We start from the raw sequence: 20445 nt of genomic DNA, 5'->3' as shown, positions 1-20445 counted from the left end.
TATGCACAGGTTAGGGGAGGAAATGACGAAAGTGACAGACAGGATCCAGTCTGAATTCCGCTAAAACCCAAAGTGAAATAGATGCTCTTGTGTACATTTTTATTTTATTGGAGAAACTCAGAGAGATAATCATTATATCCCAAGGGTACGGAGAAACAGCCTCTCATACACATTTCTTTATCAGCTCCCTTGCAGCCATGGTGCTGATGTTCAACTAAAGATGCCGTTTACTACGTGCGGCAATCAGGGAGAACATGCCAGCACCTTCAGTCATGAGCAGAAGTTGAGACCCAGGTCTGGAAAGGCAGACAACTGACTTAATTTCCTCCTCCTTGCCATTCCCTAGAGCCAACTGCTTAATTTAATTTCTATTTTGGCGATTAGGAGCCTCTTTCATCACGTGAATATCTGAAGCTTACTGACATTGTAACTTCTTTCTAACTGTCTGAATATTAGCCTGACTTCCTACTGCTTTACCATTTGACAATGGCTACAAATACCAGTAATTTTTGCGGTCTGATCAGTAACTGGGCTTCCCAACTATTGGCTTTTAAAGAAGCTGTGTAAGATACGTCCATCTCCTTGGTTTCCTATTTTCAAATGACACCTCTTCGGGAGACTGGGACTAATATTTGGCTTTATGTAAGTATGTACAGCACACAGAATACCATTAAAATTATTCTTCCGTAAATCAGCCTGAAAAAAATACAAAAGGTGGCTTTGGTTTTCATATAAATAACTTGGAACAAGGAAAGTAGGGAAAATATAAGAGGCATAGCAAAGTCATAAAAAGGTCTATTTCTAAAACAATTAACCATAGCCCACTATATAGATCACTACGTTAGGGGAAGTGATGTAGTAAAACAACCAGTAAAACGTGGTCGTTGAGTAATTCAGGGCTGCAGTCAGCAGTAATGAAAATACCAGAATGTAACCACTGAGGTCATTAATTACACTTAAGTGATTGCATTAGAGCATTTTGCCTTTTTCTTGTGTCCAACTTCTCTCTTGTTTATGCTAGCAAGGCCTACGCGAGACATCAGAATTTGTGCAGGCAAACCAACTACGGAGATGTTGCCAAAAAGCCTCTACATGAAATGTGTTAATAAAGTTCCTTGGAGTTTTGTCACCTTTTTGCCAAAAGTTTTATATCTTAATTCTACTGACTTTATTTTTAAATTGACTTCCTCATTAATGCCACCTATGAAATATGAAGTCATTGTACTGGCTTGATGAAATTAAGGTTTTTCGTAAGATCCACAGATCTCCATAGAGCGTCCAGGCAATCTGCTCGAAGAGAACGATTTCTTTTACAAACTGACCTGGAAATCAGTCAGGGAACAGTTCTCCCCAAGAAAAAGAAAGAGGACAAATGTTACAAGAAGGGCTGATTCTCTCATTATATGGAAAACACACTTTATTTTCTGTCCTCTTACTAAAAGAAGATAGCCAGGAGTGAGCCCTGAGTCTGCCACTTCCCATCTGTGGACCTGAGTCTGATTTTGCACTTATGAAATGGGAATCAAGAAGATCCTCCCTACCAACTGTCAGAAAAATCAAGTGAGATCAACCACGTGAGAGTTCTGTATGTAGATCGTAGTCTATGAAACACATAAGGTATTGTTGCAGAGCATCTGCAAAGCACAAAAGGGCCAATGAATGCAGGCAACCTTCCTGCCACAGAAGTTCCTACTGAAAACTCGGGGTGGAAGGCGCCCATCAGAGCTTAAGGGTGATCCTCTGTTTCATGAAGAAACGTCTCAGGAAGGCCACACCTTACTGACCAACTGCCATCATCTAAGAAGATTTAGCAGCAAACAACCTAAGAGCTCCCACTGTCCGTATTTCCATTTGACTTCAGTTGGTATCACCCTGACTTCGGTGGAAGCATTTGCTATTGTTACAGTTGCCTGAACCTCTGGCATGTTCCATGATTGAGTTTTCTCCGCTTCCATCAATCATGACACATAGCTTTTGGGAAAAGAAGGTTCAAAAGAGGATCTGTTGGGGGAGGAAGAGCATTAGCAATTTTTAGTTCCCTAAAAAGGCCAAGGCCAAGTCAGTTTCTTTCAATTCCACTAGTTTGATGTCTTCCAGGGAACATGTCATGATTCCAAGGAAAAGAATCGAGGACGCTGTACCAGGACATAGTTTTCACATCAGACTCCTTGCTGTTGGCCTATTGCTCTGTCCAAGATGGAAATGGCCCAGAAATTCATGAAAGGGAATAAGCAGGCTGTTCTAAGTACCCCTCTAAAGCTATTCAGAAATCAAAGCTAATGCTTCTAAGCTATTGTCAAAGCTACACTAACTTTTTAAAAGGAGGTTTAGAGCTGGAGAAGAAGGAAAAATAAACAGAGGGGGAAAATATTGAATAAGTTGGGTCCTGGGAAGCAAAAGAATCAACCTTTACTTACATGTGCTGTAAGTTGCTGTTTTTCAGAAATGCTTTATGAGCTACAAATTTCAATCCGGAATCCACAATGGTCCTAAGAAAACACATAATTGCATGTATGTTAGAGCTAACAGACGACTGTCCCTCTGACGGTAACACAGCATAAGAAAAAGTTCTGAGATAAGGTATGCAAGCCCTGAGTACTCACAGGTTTTTCAGTCCCACATAAGCTTCAATATCATCTTCGTTGATGATTTCTAATCTTTTCTGATTTGCAATGTAACTGCAAAAAAAAAAGCAGAGTGCAAACTAGTAACTCAGAATTCAGGCAGTCCATAAAAAAATGGGTAATTTCCATCCAACCTCACCAGGCTGCTCAAGGCAATCCCTCCCCACCCGCCTAGCCCCACCATTTATTTTAAATACAGCAAGGGCAGCAAAACCAAATGAGACTGAGGAGAAACCATGGTTGAGCAGGTTTCATTGTCAATGACAGGATCACCCGGTTTCATCTTCTTTTCTTAAACTTTTATTACTCTTTCAACTAACAAGTTCAGTTTGCCCCTCCACTCAAGGTATCCCCTGTGTATAGAGGTGAAAATAACTTGGAAATGCATCTACTACCTCTCAAAAGCATTTCACCCTTATGGTGACAGCCACAGGGAAGCTGGCATCACCACACAGAGGACAAAACACATCTTTCCTCACATTCCAAGAGAAGCAGTCACTCCCTCCTTTTACCTCCTGAAACACTGAAGAAGATTCCCCTCCCCCTTTCTCTCTCTCCCTCCCTCCCTTCCTTCCAGCTCTCTCTTTTCCTGGCCCAGGATCCCCTCGTTCTGCTTTTGTTAGTAATAAAACCAATTTTTCCTTTCAGGAACCACAGCTCACAAACCCCACATTGCCCTAGTGCGCTCTCTACAGAAATCTCCTCTTCCCCGTTCACCAAACCCTCAAATACAGGAGTAAACTGGTAACTCTGGCTGCGTGGAGAGTTCTATCCCCTGGATCATGAGGACTGGCTTAGAAATGTGCCTGTGACCTCAACTAGATTAATGAGAAGCTTCCCTTAAATTAAAACATGAATGCCATGACAGAGTCTCTCTTTCTCTGGGATTATAGCTGAAAGATTACATAGGCCTGGCGCTTCTATGAGAAATATTTCCGGCACAAGGAAAGAGAATGTCCAAGTATGCAGTCAGCACACAGGAGGAAAGAGAGCTAAGAGATATAAAGAGAGACAGAACCCTGAAAATGTTACTTGAGCTTTTGGATCCAATCATCTCTGAGGTTAGCCGTCACTAACAGAAGTTTGATCTGAATTTCTGTCACTTGCAACCAATAAAATCCCTGGTAACACAAACACAAAGCTATCAAACCTACTACCATGGAATTTCCCTGTGCTACAGTTATCTGAGTATCTGTCTATTCGCTTTTCTTGATCACGATCTCTTTTTGAAGACAGCTGGATCCTGCTTTATAATTCTTAACATGCACCACAGCATCTAGCAAAGAACCTTGCACAATGTAGGTCTTCAAGGATGATGGATGGATGGATGGATGGATGGATGGATGGATGGATGGATGGGCAACACTTGGAGTTCCAAAGGCACTCCAGGAAGTTGTATTAGGATGGATTTTCTCCTTTCTTCTTCAAAAAATTTAAGATACATAACATTCCAATTAAGACACTGAAAACAAATATGTAGCTCTACTGTTAACAACATGAATTAAAATGAAAACAACAGTAACCAATGAGGGAGGAGATACAGCATCTACAGATTCCTTCTACCCAATCCAAAAGAAGGAAAAAAAATAGATGTCAAAATACATGGTAAGTATTGGGGCACCCATTTTTAGAAAATATATTTTAGAAATAAAGCAAAATAAGTAAATGCTCTGAGGGAACAAAATTACACCAAAGATAAATAATTTTAAAAGGACCCACATAAACATTGCCCCTGTTACATAAAAAAAAACGTCCAAGATAGAAGGGCATCTTCTGCTCAAAGATCTTGGTTCTCAAACAACAATTTTCAACGTTAAGAGTTTTTATGAAATGTTTCAAAATTATCACACATTTTTCCAAGATTTTCAATCCACTAACATTTTCAGTAGAAACCACAGTGATCTCCCTCTTCTAAATTGTCTCCCAATAAGAGCTGCATTCAAGAGGGCCCTACATTTTAATGCTTTTTTTCATGCAACTGGCAGAAAAAAGGACAAATAACGTGGGCAAGGTTTCCTCTGGGGTCACAACCAGAATTCCCGAGAAGCTTGTTCACTGCTTACAGCTGCGCTAGCATGGTGGCTGTCACTGTTCTGAAACTGTCTGAGAGATTCTCCAGCTCTCTTTGCTGGCTCATCACTGCATCCTCCATGCTTATGACAGGGGCCTGACACTCAGGAGGTATTTAGTCAATGTCTGTGGCACAAGGCATTTATTTTTAACTTTTTATTTAGTTATTTATGCCCTTTATTTTATTGGTATTTCATTTTTGTCAGATTTTTAATTTATAAACTCTCCTATTGTATTCAATAAAATACAGCAAGCTAACATAAATAAAAATGAAAGGCATAATAGAAAGAAGAGCCAGGGCAGAGACATCAGTGGAGCTAGGAATTGGGTTTAAAATGCTGGGAAAGGGCCACAAGCATAATTGTAAGCTTTCCAGTGACCACTGCCCCTGAAAAGAAGGAAAGGGGGATACATTTAGCCAGTGGTAACTTCACAGTGTTCATGAGGTGAAAATAAGTCAGATATTAAGCAAAGCGTACCTGTTCTTGAATCTAAGACCAGACAAAAGATTTTGTTGAAAACCATCAAAAGAACCATGTGAAAGTATTAAAAATGGTCATTAAAGAATGTTCTTCCACTGTGAAGGCAGGGATGCCCTGGATAAAGAATGAATTTTTCTCCTGGTCAAAATGGAAAAAAGCAACAGAAGAGCTGGATTAAAAGGTCAGCAATTGCCCCTCTAGATGCCAAGAATTCCCTTTCATAAGTTACCATCTGCAGAAAGGCCCACAACATAGCCGTGGGCTATAAATTGCTCATGAAATCTACCCCTTAAGAAACACTCCTTAGACACCATTAAGTGAGGAATCATAGGGTTAGAATGGGAGCCAGTAAAGTTAATAACAAACAATTCACAAAGGAGAAACCTCAACGACCCAGGAACATATGAAAATCTGCTCACCCCTCAAGGAATATGAAATGCAAACCAAAGTCACATGGACTTACCATTCCTCTGCCACTAGCTGGACAAAATGTTTAAAATCTGACAATATTAAAGCATTGCTAAGGATGTGGGGTATTTCTCTTATATTGTTGGAGGGAGTCTAAATTGGCACAAGCACTTTGAAGAGTAATTTGCCAGCATCTTGGAAAATTATACATCACACGCTTTACAGAGTCCAGCAATTCCATTTCTAGGTTTTCACCTGAGAGAAATGCTCACTCCTGCACACGAGGAGACATATACAAGAACATTCATGGTAACACAGTCAGAATAAAAATCTGGCTGCACGGAGAGTGTCCATCAGTTAAGAAAGAGAATAAAATGAGGCGTGTTAAATAATTACGGTAGATTGAACCAGATCTTTATATCTGAGCAGAAAGAAATACTCATGCTAAGTGAGAAAGAAAAATAAGCAAAATTTCAAACTGATATGTACATATCATATAAAACAACTGATGTGAACTTTTAAAAAGACAGAAAACAATACCACATAGTGTTCATAGTCAAGGATAGTTGTAAAGTACAAAAGGAAGATTGCAAGGAAAGTCACCTTGGGAAAGGAGACGGATCTGCAACAGGGATAAAGAAACTGAAACTGTTAAACTGTTTTATTAAACTACTAAACTATTTCTTTTCTTAAAAGAGAAAAGCCTTTGTAACAAAAAAGACAAAAATGTTAAAGTGTCAGTTCTGAATATATGCACCTGAAGTTATTGTTATATCATTACATTTTTATGAATTTTTTAAATGTATGAAGAAAAAAGAGGGAAGGAAGGGAAGGAAGGAGGGAGGGGAGGGAGGAAGGGGGGAAAGAAAGAGGGAGAGCCAAAAAAAGCTGCAAAGGAAAAGACCGCAGGGAAGCTGGACCCCAGGGCTTCTCAGTTACTAGGTGACCAAATACACCAGGGCCCAAGTCCTTGGTTCCTTGGACCACCCAAAAGCAAACAGTCTAAAAGCCTTCTGATCCCTGCCCCAGAGCCCCTGGACGGGACCAAGAAGACTAAGGAGCATGCTGGGCTGCCCCCTACTGGTGACTTCCACGTGCCTCCAGAAGGACCTTGGCAACACCAGGTCTTTCGAGCTCTGCCATCTCATCACTGCCAGTGATCAGAAAAGCAGCGGCTGCAGAGACCAACCCAGGGTTAGGAAGGAGAGAGGAAAGACCAGGCCAGGACAGACAGCTGAAAGATGTGTGGACAGGCAATGCGGTAGGCTCTCCCCCAGAAAACTGTTCCCTGTCACTCCAGTCAAAGTGCTGGCCAGCTCTGAGGGCTCTTTACTAAGTCAAGCTTTGCTTAATAGAATCCCCAAGAAGGGTCCCACTCCCACTGAAGCAGTGGAAAGGACAAGCATTTTGGTACAGACCTCTCTCTCCATGACAGCCCCTAACTCCTCTGACCCAAGCCCACCGATCTGGAAAGCTTAGGCCCCAGGGGCTTTAAGGTACAAGCCCTCCCCCTAGAGCCCATGCCCCAGTGCTCACACGAGTTCAGCCAAACTTTCGAGCTTCTGCCCTTCCAACCTTAAGAGTTTCTCTCCCTTACCTCCTTGGCCTCCAGGTCCCTCAGGCCCACCCCTCCATCTGCAATCTGTGTGGAATCATTCTCGGCCTTCGACCATCCTGTTTTGCCCAAATATGCCTTCTTCCTTTCTAAAAGCCATCTATAGTACTCTTTCTTGGGCCTCACATTATGAGGGTTGTTTTTTATTGTTGTTATTTACTTTTACTACATCCCAAGACTACTGTCTTCTGCCCTTAAAGTTGGAACTTCTCAATGAATTCACCTAAAACTCTTCTGGGTCCCTACAATATCTGAGATGCTGCTTGATTCACAGGCAACATCAAAAAGCCTTTTTCCAATCAAAACATGTTTATTCCATCAGTTGGCAAGCATTTCTTTAGCATTTATTCTCCTTCTTAACTTTATAATTAAGAATCAGAGGGGATGGAGGTACTCTTTGTACCCATCATTGTATTTTTGTACTAATATACCTAACTCTCCTGCTGAACTGTTAACTCCTCAGATGGAAGAGTGTTATTCATCAAACTGCACGTCCATTTCCGAACACAGAGCTGATGCTCATAGAACACTGGCTGACTTAAAGCAATCAATCTGACCCACAGATCCTCCACTGGAGTTTTTGTTGTCTCACTGGAAAGACCAGACATATACACACTATAGACACTAAATGAAGATTGTGGTAATAGAACATAACTTCATTTGTCACATAGAAAAAAAGGAAAAAAAGTAACGACCATAACAGAGGAAGACAGCCAATTCTGAAAGCAAAATTTGTCCAATCTAGAAAGCAAGCTTAGATCACAAGCATACAACACAGTCAAACCAAACACTCATTTATTTTTCGTAAATGATGAAAACTAATTGCCCTCGGAATATGAGCATTCATTTGCCATCTCAGTTTCAGAAATGTTAAGGCTAGAAAGAATCTTCAGATCCAGCTCTTCTTGACCTTGAGGGGTTGATGCTCCTGAAGGTCTGTGCTCACTGCCACGGTATTTGATGAGCAAAAGGGAGAAGTTTCCAAGCAGAGGTCAAGTATGTGCACTGCGAGGGTACAGTGGAAGGAATTACAAGATATCACTGGGCAGTGAAGGCTTCCATGAGGTCAGGCTTTGAAGGGTGCCCAGAAAGTCAACAGATAAAAAATGTGAACATAAGCAAAGTCCACACTATTTGCCATTTTATTTTGTGTTGTCACCAAAGCTTTTCCATTCTCAACATGACATCCAGGGCCTTCATTATGACATTCTCTTGAGGGTAAAGAATTTCCTTTCCTTAGGCTTACCAAAAAGCCCGTAGGTGGCTTTTTGGGGGAAAAAAAAGAACAGATAATTTTAGGAAAAATTCACGGAAACATTTTTGAATTACAGGTTCCTAGAAAGGATACTCATCTCATTTGAAAAGATTTCACATTGGCTTGAACAACCTATCAAATAATTCCTCCGGGCAATCTTTCCAAGTAACAAAGAGTGGTTTCTAATGCATCTTTTCTTCCTGTGTATTAGCTTAACAGCAGGCTTGCTCCAAAGTAAAATTTCCTTTTACCTTAGGCTTTATTACCTGACCTGTAGGTTGACGATATATCAAAAAGAAATGGAAAGAGTCGTGAGTATTTCTAATGGTTGCTCTTCAAAATGGAATTGCTTCCCACTACCCTGGCTACCCTCACCTCACCCCCACCACATAAATAAATAATTAAGCTAATAAAAGTAGATAGAACTCAAATGTCACAAGAGATTGTGATACGTGCTCAGGCTTACAGCCATGGAGTGAGGCATTTCGGCTCCGACAGGATCCTCTCTGCCATAAGATTTCCATCACGGGGAAGAGAATAATCCATTTTTTAAAATGTGTCCTTGTTCCCTGAGTCCGTAACCAGGTAGCTTCAGTTGCTCAGCAAAATGCTAAGAAAGAGTTTTGAAAAGCAGTCCCTGATGGGCCGAAGCAGAATTCAAAAGAAGAACCTCTCAATCTATCCCTCCATTCCTAAGAGAGGGTCCACCACCCCACCTGTGACGACGTGAACGCAGAGAACACCAAATAAGTGGACTCAGAACCTGAATTCCAGCACCAGCCTACGAGCACAGGCTGATTAGCTGCAGCACCTCCATCTTCTTTTTGGCCACGGGAATAGAAGCAGCCCCAGTAATTTCCTTTTAGAGAGTGCTGTGTGCCAGGCACTGAGGTACCCAGGGGGTGTCTCCCTTAACCCGACAAAGCTACCAGGAGAGCACTATGATTGCTTCCACTTTTTGGAAGAGGTAACTGAGGCCCAACCTTGCTAGGTCATATCCCCAGGATTACATAACTGCCAAAACAGGATTTGAACCCAAATCTACCTGCCTCTGAATTCTGAGCTCATACCCACTCCACCGCCCCACCAGGACCATGGACTTAGGAGTCCTGCACCTACAATGAAGAATACTTTCTAACATTTCTGCAAAATGCATCTTGACAAATAATCACAGCCTGAAAACAATAGTCAATGAAAAGGAATGAGGACATTTTACAGGCTGCTCTCATGTGTTATACCTACAGAGGTAACAGGAAATAAATAAAATATCTTCTCAGATCCTTACACAATGCCAAGCTCTGAGAACTGCAGCTCCCCACAATGCCAAGCTCTGAGAAGCGCAGCTTCCTAGAATAGCCTAAATTCCTTGGGAACTTAAGAATTCAAGTGCCTGTGGAGAGGGTGTGGACAAAACGGAACCCTCCTACACTGTTGGGGAAAATGTAAATTGGTGCAGCCACTATGGAAAAGAGTATGGAGGTTCCTTAAAAAACTAAAAATACAGCTCCCATATGATCCTGCAATCCCACTTCTGGGCATACATCCAGAAAAGACAAAAGATCTAATTCCGAAAGATACATGCACCCCAATGTTCATAGTGGCACTATTTACAACAGCCAAGACATGGAAACAACCTAAGTGTCCATCGACAGATGAATGGATAAAGAAGATGTTTTATAATACAAATGATGTATTGTACATACAAAACAGAAACAGACTCATAGACATAGAAGACAAACTTATGGTTACCAAGAGGGAATGGGGGGAGGTATAAATTGGGAGTAGGGGATTAACAGATGCACACTACCATATATAAAATAGATAAACAACAGGAATTTGCTGTATAGCACAGGGAACTATACTCAATATCTTGTAAGAAACTATAATGGAAAAGAATTGGAAAAAAAGAATATACGTATATACATATATATATATATATATAACCAAATCACTTTGCTGTACATCTGAAACTAACAAAATATTGTAAATCAACTATACTTCAATTAAAAAAAAAAAGAATTCAAGTGCCTGGAAAATAATAAGTGGTGTAAAGTGAGGGATAAACACACTCCACTAGCTTCACCTCTTCCCAGTTATGTGACCTTGGGCAAGTCCCTACACCTCGGTTTCCTCGTCTTAAAATGGGGTAGTAACAGTACCTGCCTCAGGGAGTTGCTGGAACAATAAGAGAACTGCCCTAGCCCATATGAGGACCACAGTCACTGTTGATTATTAACAGCAAGCAGCAGACTGGGGTTCAGGGACTGGCTTGGTCACTAACTAGCTGGTGAACTGAATCTCAGCTTGCCTCCAGGGCCCACGGGCATGGAACAGGAAACCTGGCCTGGAGAATGTCTCAGTTCCCATCAGCACTCAAATTATAAGAAAATTTCTGCAACATATTATGAAGAAAAAATTACACACTGAGTTTCTCTCTGAGTATTTATATAGCATCTTTCTCATCCACCTCTCTCAATGAGGGGGTGCCCAAAAAGAAACACTGCAATTTGTGACCAGAAAGATTAACTATGAAAAAACCCTTAGAGTTGGCTTTCTACCTAAAACGTATCCGTCTCCAGCAGAAAAAATGTAAGTTTAATTTGACTTAACTAAATAATAGCCTCCATGAAAATTTAGCATTTGACCCCAGCCTACAAATAATGTGACGTGTAAATCTTATACTGGAGGGTGAGCAGGGTGTCAATATATTTAAAATAAATAAATTTTCTTTTTAGCTGCTAACTTTTCAAAATGGGAAGATTTCCCGTTTTAAAAATCTGAATTTCCACATTCTCTTAAGAAGCCAGAAGGTCCTCCAAACTGGACTAGCATTTCTTCCTGGCAACAGTCAGGGCGAGCTGAGTAACATTGCTCCTGGGGGTCTGCAGCACATTTCCAGTTGGTCACATTCTGACCTCAGCTATTTCACTGGCTCATAGAAAGATTTTTATGACACCTGATCTAATTCTTGCTTGTAATTTCCTCTGAGACTTCAATGCTCCTACCCTTCTCCTACATCGGTATGTCATCTCCATGCACAGAGATCCCTAACAGAGATCCCTAAATGAGTTTGCTCAGATAAAATGACACAAAGACCACAATAAAAATACCTCCTTTTCTTAAAGCAGTTACTTCTACCTGTTCCAGAACCTTTAGAAGCTTCCTCTGTTTAGAAACAAACTAAAACTGACACAGACATAGCCAAGTATAATTTTATACTTGGTACAATGGTACAGAATCCCCAAGAGGAGCAAGGGATGTGTTTTTCCTGACAAAAAATTGTTTTCCTTCCCACTAATTTATTTAATATTTTACATTAGGTTTCAGATCTTTCGATAGATCATAGTAACTTGCCATAGCAAATGGAAAGACAATTAACTAACCGTGTACCATGGCATGGTTTCGCCATATCAGATGAAGAACCCAGGATAGAAATGGTCCTGATATAGCACTGCCATCAAGAAAGAGGCTTAAGTGATGTTTGAGCCAAAATTTTATTTTGGACAGGTGTACTCTAACGTCAGTCAATATGAAACCACCAGAAATATGAGTCAGCTCACTGGGTCCCTCGGGGTACACTCTGCAGCTAATTTATCCTGGCAGGCCCACAAGGGGCCATCCCTCTCAAGGCTGGGGGCACCCCGGGAGCCTGAGAGGGCTTTTCCTCTGGCTGGGAAGCCGTCTGGTCACACCTGCTCCTAACAGCTTCTAGGCTAAAACCATCTCTGCTGTGCTCTGTGGGTGGATCTCTGCCGTCTCAATCAAGCATCTGTCCACATTCCGAGGCAGTCATAGCGCTACTTCCCCAGGCAAGCCTGGATCTGCAGCCTGCTGGTACCCCCACATCTCATCTCGTCCGCAGACAGGGTGGCTTCCACCTGGATGCGCACACAAGCCAGGCTGCTTGGTCTTTGTAAAAGGATGTCAGCCCCACCATCTGCTTGTCTGGCTTCCAAAGAGAATGGATCTGGCTTTAACCAGGAACAGAAATTAACATATTCCAGCTCTGGTCAGAGGGGACAACTTCATATCATCTGCAGTCCAGCTTCTAGCAAAGCCTGGCTCAGCAAAGGGTATGAGGGGATGGGCAACTAAGATCCTGCATTGTATGAGTTTTATAATTACAGCATCGGGAGATGAAATTCTTGGACCACGTTAGCGTCCTTGCAGAATTGTCATCCTTGTCACTTCCCCCAACTTTCACTGACTTTCTCAGTAAGAAGAAAATGAAATCTACTTTCTGCATTTTTCATAAAAGCTGTGAATTACATCACTCATATTCTCTGCAAAAGAAACTCTTTTCAGAACAGAGTGCCAAACAAAGCTATGTTCCTGTGGAATTAGTAGGCATTCTCCTCCTTAATAATGAGCTTCTCTTTTCACTGCCAGGAAGTTGAGGACAAATGGTGTGCTCAATTACAGCAACTATGTCAACCATTAGAGTTAGTTGGAGTTCTTGTCTCTTTTTTTTTCCTCACTCCTCCCTCTCATTTTTACCTTATTAACCTTATTGTGTAAAATAATTATCAGCAGTTATTCAAATACTAATGATAAATTGATGAACTGTGACATTTCTATACTCGTCCAATACAAATTATATGGCCATTACGATCAATATACTGGTATGATAGCATCATCTTACAGTTGTTTTCAAGAAATGAATTGGAAAACCATATTATCCACTATTTTTGTGTGTTTCAAAGTGTTTATAAAAAGTGAAATCTTGCAACTCCAATTGAACACAAAATTATCTTTTTTCCAAAAAAGTTTTTTCCTCTTTTCCCATTATTTCACGTCAGTCAACGTTTCGTTGATGAAAAGCGAAGAAAAACTTCCAATGATTAGCCCAGGACTTAAGAATTCTAAGAAGCATTCAAGTCAGCACAAATCACAGCAGAACACACTTTTGAAAGCTCTTGGCCTCCAATCGGGCCAAATCATTCCATAGCAAGAGAATTTTTGGAACTAATATTTCTGCTCCAACTTCAGGATAGATCAAGCATGGCACAGGGAAAAATGAGCATCAGGCATAATGTCAAGAAAAGAGAATGATTCAAGCAGTAAAATGTTAGGATCTCTTCGAAGGTCTGTTTTGATTTTGACACAATTTCTCGGCCCACATGTATAGGCTGTGGGACTAAGGAGAGTGATAGCATGTGAGGAACAATTCCAAGTTCATCTTCACTGGTTTCCCTTCACGTGTTAACCTTTAGTCGCTTTTATAGAAGGTTAGAGATTATTTTCTTTGGAGTTAAACTACAAAGATATTGGTGGAAAGGGATCCCAGTCATAAGTGGTCATGTAAGGCCACAATAAAGGGAAGCTATTTTACAGAAAGGAAGTGTGAGTGCATCAAAAAGTCCTAAACAAATCTCTTATAAAAACTTTTAATTCAAGGGATATATCGTTGCTAGAAAAGACGTATATTTTGGAGGTACCTAGAGGAGTCAAATTCATGGAGATGGAAAGTAGAATGGTGGTTGCTAGCAGCTAGGGGGAGGGGAGTGGGGAGTTATCATTTAATGGGTACAGAGTTTCAGTTTTGCAGATGAAAAGAGTTGTGGATTATTTGGATAGCTGTGCTGGTTGCACAATAATGTGAACGTACTTAATGACACAAACTGTACATTTTTAATGGTTAAGATGGTAAATTCTGTTATGTACATTTTACCAGAGTTTTAAGACAAAGAAAAAAGGAAGATATATATTTTGTAAAGGCCTTGCAATTAAAAAGAGAGAAAGACGATGAAAAGAGAAAACGGAATACAAATTGATAACCTCCAGAGTGCAGGGGAGCTGTTGTAAACAACCTAATAAATGAAATGGACCAGGACTGTTGAAGAAAACAGTTGCAGAACAAAGATCATGACCTGAGTCCCCGTGGCTAAATCTGACCCATCACTGCTCCGGTCAATATTCCAATCAGCTGAGCATGCCAAGATGAAAGTAACATGCAAACCAGGGAAAAGGCACCTAAGGAGAACCAACACCCTCTTACATCTATCCTCTTTAACCCCAGCGCCTGTTCAGTGCCACACTCAAGACAGATTCTTTTGCTTTTCTGTCCTCCCCAAGACCTAGAGAGTCTACTCTCCTTCAAAACATAGTTGAGGATAACCAGACAATAAAAATAAAAATGAACAGTCGAACTCTAACTATGCGTTATGCACTGGTACAATTATTTTACATGCATCGGCTCATTTTAACCTCACAGAAACCCCATGAGAAAGGTTCTATTACTGTCCACTTTTACAGATGGAGACACGGAGGGCTTTATAAACTAGTCCAGAGTAGCAGGGGCAGACCAGCTTCAGAGTAGGGCTCTTAAACCTCCCAGCCACCCAGCCTCATAACCTGTGTGATTCCCAGACACGAACTCCCAAAGAAAATGAAAACTTAATTTGTTGATCCACCTATGCGTGGCAATGGACATATTCAGTGATTTTTCAATTTGGATAAAAGTATATAATGAGAAAAGGAACTTTTTAGGCACAGTTTCCACAATCCTAGGATCCTCCTAGGGTGCCAGTAAAAAAATTATTCAGCCATAATGAGCTGAATAATTCTTAAAATAGTACATTCAGATCTAGAGCTTTCAGGGTCAATGATAGAATCTGTACAGGGAAGAGAGAAAGGTAGAAACAGGTAGCTACTGATGTTTAACAAGCCCCATTAACTTCTGGGGACGGATCTATGCTTTGCTGGTCTGTGTCTGTGATATCACAAAGCTCGCTGTAACACAAGTCAGGGAAGGAATCCTGCACAGCTCTTCTTGGAAACATGGACCCCCATGCTTGAGAATTCCCCTGAAGAAGGTGAGGGTGCTGCAATGGGAGGAGCAGTCTGGGGAGCCTGGCCACCCCCCTGCATGCTCCTGTGCAGAAGCCCTGCACTTCCTCTATTCCAGAGCATCATCATGGCTCAAAACCACCATGATGCAGAGGTCAGATCCACAAGGCAGAGGCCCAGACAGCCTTGTCCCTGGTGCCCTTAACTCTGGACAATGGACCCAGGCATGTCAGAGGCCCTCACTCTGGTATTCCTCCAGCCAAGTTCCTCCACATGAGGCAATGGGATGCCCCCACCTGGAAATCACTCCTTCCCTTCTTGACCTAGTAGGATCTCAGAATTTCCTACCCAAAGACCCTAAGCCCATTCCCAAGGCCCACACAGGCCTTTTCTGTGGGTATGTCCTCCTGTTATAGATATACGTGCTCCTAGGCACAACTTTGCATGTGTGTGTGTGGGGGGGGAGGTGTTTGGGGTCGGGGGGTCCAAGGCTGCTGTCTGTAGGGCTGTTGATGGAGTTCAAATGTGTAGGACAATGATCTGACTGGAGACCCTACAACAGACCATATAGATGAGAGAAGCTGGCCTAAGTCTTATTACCCAGGACCCAGAAAACCACCTGGTGGGAGGACATATTCACAGTATATTTGTTGGTTAACTAATTGACTAGATGAATGAATGAATAGATCAATCAAGCAATCTATCCATGCATGTATAAACAGTCAATTCCTGTCCTCCATTTCAGCTATCTGAGGGAAAAGATGACTTCGTCAAGAGAATGTCTATGGCACTCTGAACTGTACATGTATAGATATAAACTACAATGAAAGGAGAGTCATGACAGAGTGGACTCTAGGGTAGGCTGGGGTAAATAAAAGGCTCAGTAGTGCCTTCAAGGCTCCAGGCAATTAAGCTCCAGAAAACACTTTTTTATTTTGGTGAGAGAGCAATTCCCTGAAAAAATAAATGAGATGGCAAAGAAGTTAAACTCCAGAGGGCCACCTAGGCTTACCATGAGAGCCAACAACTCAACCAAAAATAAGACTTTTCTCATAAGAATTAAACATTATATGCTGGTTCCATAATACCCATTCCTTTTTAAGCTTAAATTTCAAAATACACGTGGAGTCTAAACTATTTTCATTTGTATGCATATTATGAACATACTGCATCGTGTAAACATAAATAAACGGATGTTATTTATCTCAAAGGAAAATTATCTTTTTGGATTATTCAACACAATCTGTTCACCTATATACTTCCCCACTCTATTTTTAAAAGCCTTCCAATCTCGTACGTCTATCAGTTGTTTAATGATCAGTTTTGCAAACAACTATTGAAATTTCTAAGACGCCTGATAATGTCAATTATTATAAATATAAAGGAAGTCCCATGAAACATTATAGGATCAGTCCAACGCAGCTTGATTGTAAAGGTGCAACAGTATATGCATCAGATGCTTCATTAAATTGGACTTGACACATTGTTTATACTCCTGATGTCTGCAGTTCTTTAAGAAAAATGAACAGCCTCTACCATCCATACTACAAGAAGGATAAACCACATCAGAAATCTCACACCAGAATTGCTTTTTTTTTTTACCCTGTCCTGCTCGCCTGCACTTTATTTTTTTATTTTTTTAACATCTTTATCGGAGTATTATTGCTTTACAATGATGTGTTAGTTTCTGCTGTATAACAAAATGAATCAGCTATACATAAACATATATGCCCGTATCTCCTCCCTCCAGAATCGCTTTTTAAGTGAAGCACCATAAATGCAGTCACAGGGAAAACTGGAATTGATCCACTGGGATATGCATTATTAGCTATTACACAACAGAAAAGGCACAAATCTTCCCCATTAGACCCATTTGTTTGTTGGAGATCGGATGTTCCTGGAATGATTCTTCTTCCCTGGATTTACCTTGTTTTTGAGCTGGCCTGTTCTGCATCTCTCTTCGTCTGCTTACATTCACCCTCCATCTCTTCCCTGTCTCTCCTTCCTGTTGGATACACAATCAGCCTGCCTCATCAAAGCTTTGCCTTTCTTCCTTTCCAGCTATACTGTCTCTACGATGAATTGATTTCTTATTGTGCATGAACCAACATAGCACTACTTAATTCCATAAAGGTTATTTATGTAAACAAACATCTTAATCTGATGACTTTATAAAAGTCATGTCTAGAAATTTACACTTTGACATCCCAAAGAACAACCTATAAATACTCTAATTTGGAATTCTAAATGATAGATTTGTAGGGGAGGGGAATACATATGCATATATCCTTGAGTCTGTGTATAACATGGAGATCTAGAACATTGTGCTGGGGAACAGCAATAAACAAGATCCACATGGTTCCTGCCTAAATTCATGCAGTTTATATTCTAAGGGGGTGTAGAGACAGGTACTCAGGTGCACATTTACAATACTAGGTGACCTATGGTGGGATTGGGAAACACTGGGTAGGGGGCTATAAGAACACACAGAAGAGACACATAGCCCAGAGGTGGAGAGGCAGAGGAAGTTAGCAGGAGGCAGAAGCCATGAAAATGGTGTTCCTGGCAGAGAGAACAGCCAGTGTGAAGCCTGGGAGACTAGAGCTCCATAGGGGAATTTAAAGCTCAAGGAGGCTGCATCATCGTATTAAAGAAAGGGAGAGGCAAAAAATGAGGCTAGAGAAATGGGTTTGAATTTGAGGATGCAAGGCTTTTAAGACTTGTTAAGAAATTGTGAGTTTTTAATATATAAATATAATGTTACCCTAATTTAGAACATCAATATCATGCGGGGGGAGCTAGGCAAGCAGTTCCTAAAATTCATATGGAAAAAATTATCATGCAAGAATACTCTTGAAAATTCTGAAGGTAATTGATGAGTAAGACTAATACTTCAGGTAGAAAAATTTATATATATGTATACGAAACTTTAGGAGATAAAAAGTTTAGTGCTAGCATGTAAACAGACAAACTGATTAACAGAAGAGGACAGATGTCAAAATAGGCCAAAATACAAAGATGATCTTCATACTTAATCAAATTGTTATTTTAAATTAGTGAGGGAAAGTTCGAATTATATAATCAATGGTGTCAAGAGACCTGATGGGCTGATTAGCTCTTGAAAAAATATAAAACAATTTTTTTTGCTACTTCACTTCTTATATTTTAAAACTCCAGATAGAGCAAAGCTTTAAATACAGAAGCATGAAATAGTAAAGGTAACAGAAGAAAATATAGGAGACTTATTTTAATCTCTTATAGAAGGGAAGACTCTTTTTAGCTACATTTACAATACAGAAGCCATAAGGAAATAATAAATTTTACTACAAAAATATTTAATTCTGCGTTACCAAAAAAAGAACTATAATCAACATCAGAAGACAAGCAAAACATTAGACAAGCAAAACATTAGACAAAGCATAAATTTTTCTTATTGTTAAACAGATTTTAGGAATCCATTTTTTGAAAAGGTCACCAAACCAATAGAAAAAGAAAATGGGGGCTTCCCTGGTGGCGCAGTGGTTGAGAGTCCGCCTGCCGATGCAGGGGACACGGGTTCGTGCCCCGGTCCGGGAAGATCCCACATGCCGCGCGGCGGCTGGGCCTGTGTGTCTGGAGCCTGTGCTCCGCAACGGGAGGGGCCACAGCAGTGAGGGGCCCGCGTAATGCCAAAAAAAAAAAAAAAAAAACAAAAAGAAAATGGTTAAGGGATACATAGTTCACAGGAAAAGAAATACAAATGGCTTACATGTATATAAAAAGATTTTTAACCTAGATCATAATTACAGAACTGTGAAATAAAACAATGATGAGATGCTATTTCCCAAGAATATGATTGACAAAGGTCAAGAGGTTTGATGACAAACAGTATTGGCTTGGCTGTAGAAAAAGAGGTGCTTCCAGTTTGGGTGGGAAAATAAAATGGTGTGATCTTTTTGCCAGACAACTTGGCAATATCTATCAAATCACAAATGTCTTGCAAATGTCCCTGCAATTCAAATTCTAGGAAAATCATGCACGTGTGCAAGAACTTGAGCACAAGGTTGTTCAACTGGAGGTGAGTTAAATAAAAACTATTCATTCAATGGGTAATGTGTGGCTGTGGGAAAAAAAAAAAAAGGTTTGAGTACATATGCGGATACAGAAACATTTTTAAGATATGCTGTTAAGTAAAAAAAACACCAAGATGTAGAACACTATAGCATGCCCCTCATTTGCATAAAAATTGTATATATATATTATATATATATATACACACATACTCACATACTCATGTTATGAGTAGACTATTTCTAGAAGCAGACACACAAACTAAAATCAAAGTTTCTACTGGAGAGAGAGGCTGAGGGATTAGTAGGTTGGAGACTAACTTCTCATGATACACTTCTTTATACTGATCATATGTCTTATCACATTCAAATATTACTTTTTAAAAAAAAACTAATTACTAATAAAATTCCATACAATAAAGTTAATGCATTTCAAAGAAAAAATGTGCAAAATCACTTTAAAGACTCAGAAAGGCTCCCAGGCTTGAGGAAGTCTTGGCTAAAGGCACTAACCTTTCTAAAGAAAGAATGTGTCAATCAGAGTTGGTGCCTGGCAGTGAATGAAGGAGAGAGAAAGGAGTGTCGATCCAGGGGACACAGGTCTGGGCCAAAGTACTTCAAGTTCTGCATTCCCTTTTGTGAAGGCTCTCCCATTATGGAGATAGATGCCTCAGGCAAGCTTAGCTTAATGCCATTTAACATTTTAAATGCAGAATTAAGTGCCCTTGCTCTAATTCCAAGATCACCAAGCAAGCTTCCAGTTATAATTTGTTCTCCATTATAGATCTGCTAGTGTAGAAAGCAACTGTTACGTTGATCTGTTTATTCGGGTCTATGTGTGATAGTTACATGCTTTGCTATATAGCGATATACTGACAATCTGGTTTGATTTGGTTTTGTTTTAACCTGAAAAAAAAATACCTTTGGACTTTATTTTAAGAGACATGGGGAGCCATGGGGCAATTAGAAGCAGTGACATAAGATAGCATTTTGGAAAGAACACTCTAGCGCAGTGTGGTATATGGGTAGAGAGGGGGCAAGACTGGAGACCAGGATGCCATGTAGGAAGCCGTTGCAGCATTGTAGGCAAAAATGACGGTGGAATGAATTAACTTTTTGGTTATGTAAGTACTTGTTTGATGTTCATTTCCCC

At 40.4% G+C, this 20445-nt stretch overlaps 1 protein-coding gene across 6 annotated transcripts in view; it reads right to left on the bottom strand.

Annotated features, from left to right (window-relative positions):
* The window catches only part of NTRK2 (neurotrophic receptor tyrosine kinase 2), a 383866-nt gene that overhangs the window by 350793 nt on the left and 12628 nt on the right, over positions 1-20445 (bottom strand). For all 6 annotated transcript variants that reach the window (XM_060301090.1, XM_060301091.1, XM_060301089.1 and 3 more), the window contains 2 exons: positions 2604-2678; positions 2418-2489 (listed from right to left, as the gene is read on the bottom strand). In XM_060301090.1, coding sequence (XP_060157073.1) covers positions 2418-2489; positions 2604-2678 — 147 coding nt within the window. The remainder of the gene's footprint in view (positions 1-2417; positions 2490-2603; positions 2679-20445) is intronic.

This window comes from Globicephala melas, chromosome 6 (genome assembly GCF_963455315.2).
Source record: "Globicephala melas chromosome 6, mGloMel1.2, whole genome shotgun sequence".
NCBI lineage: Eukaryota > Metazoa > Chordata > Mammalia > Artiodactyla > Delphinidae > Globicephala > Globicephala melas.
Note: the sequence above shows the minus strand (reverse complement) of the source record. Positions and strands in the feature narration are given on the sequence as shown.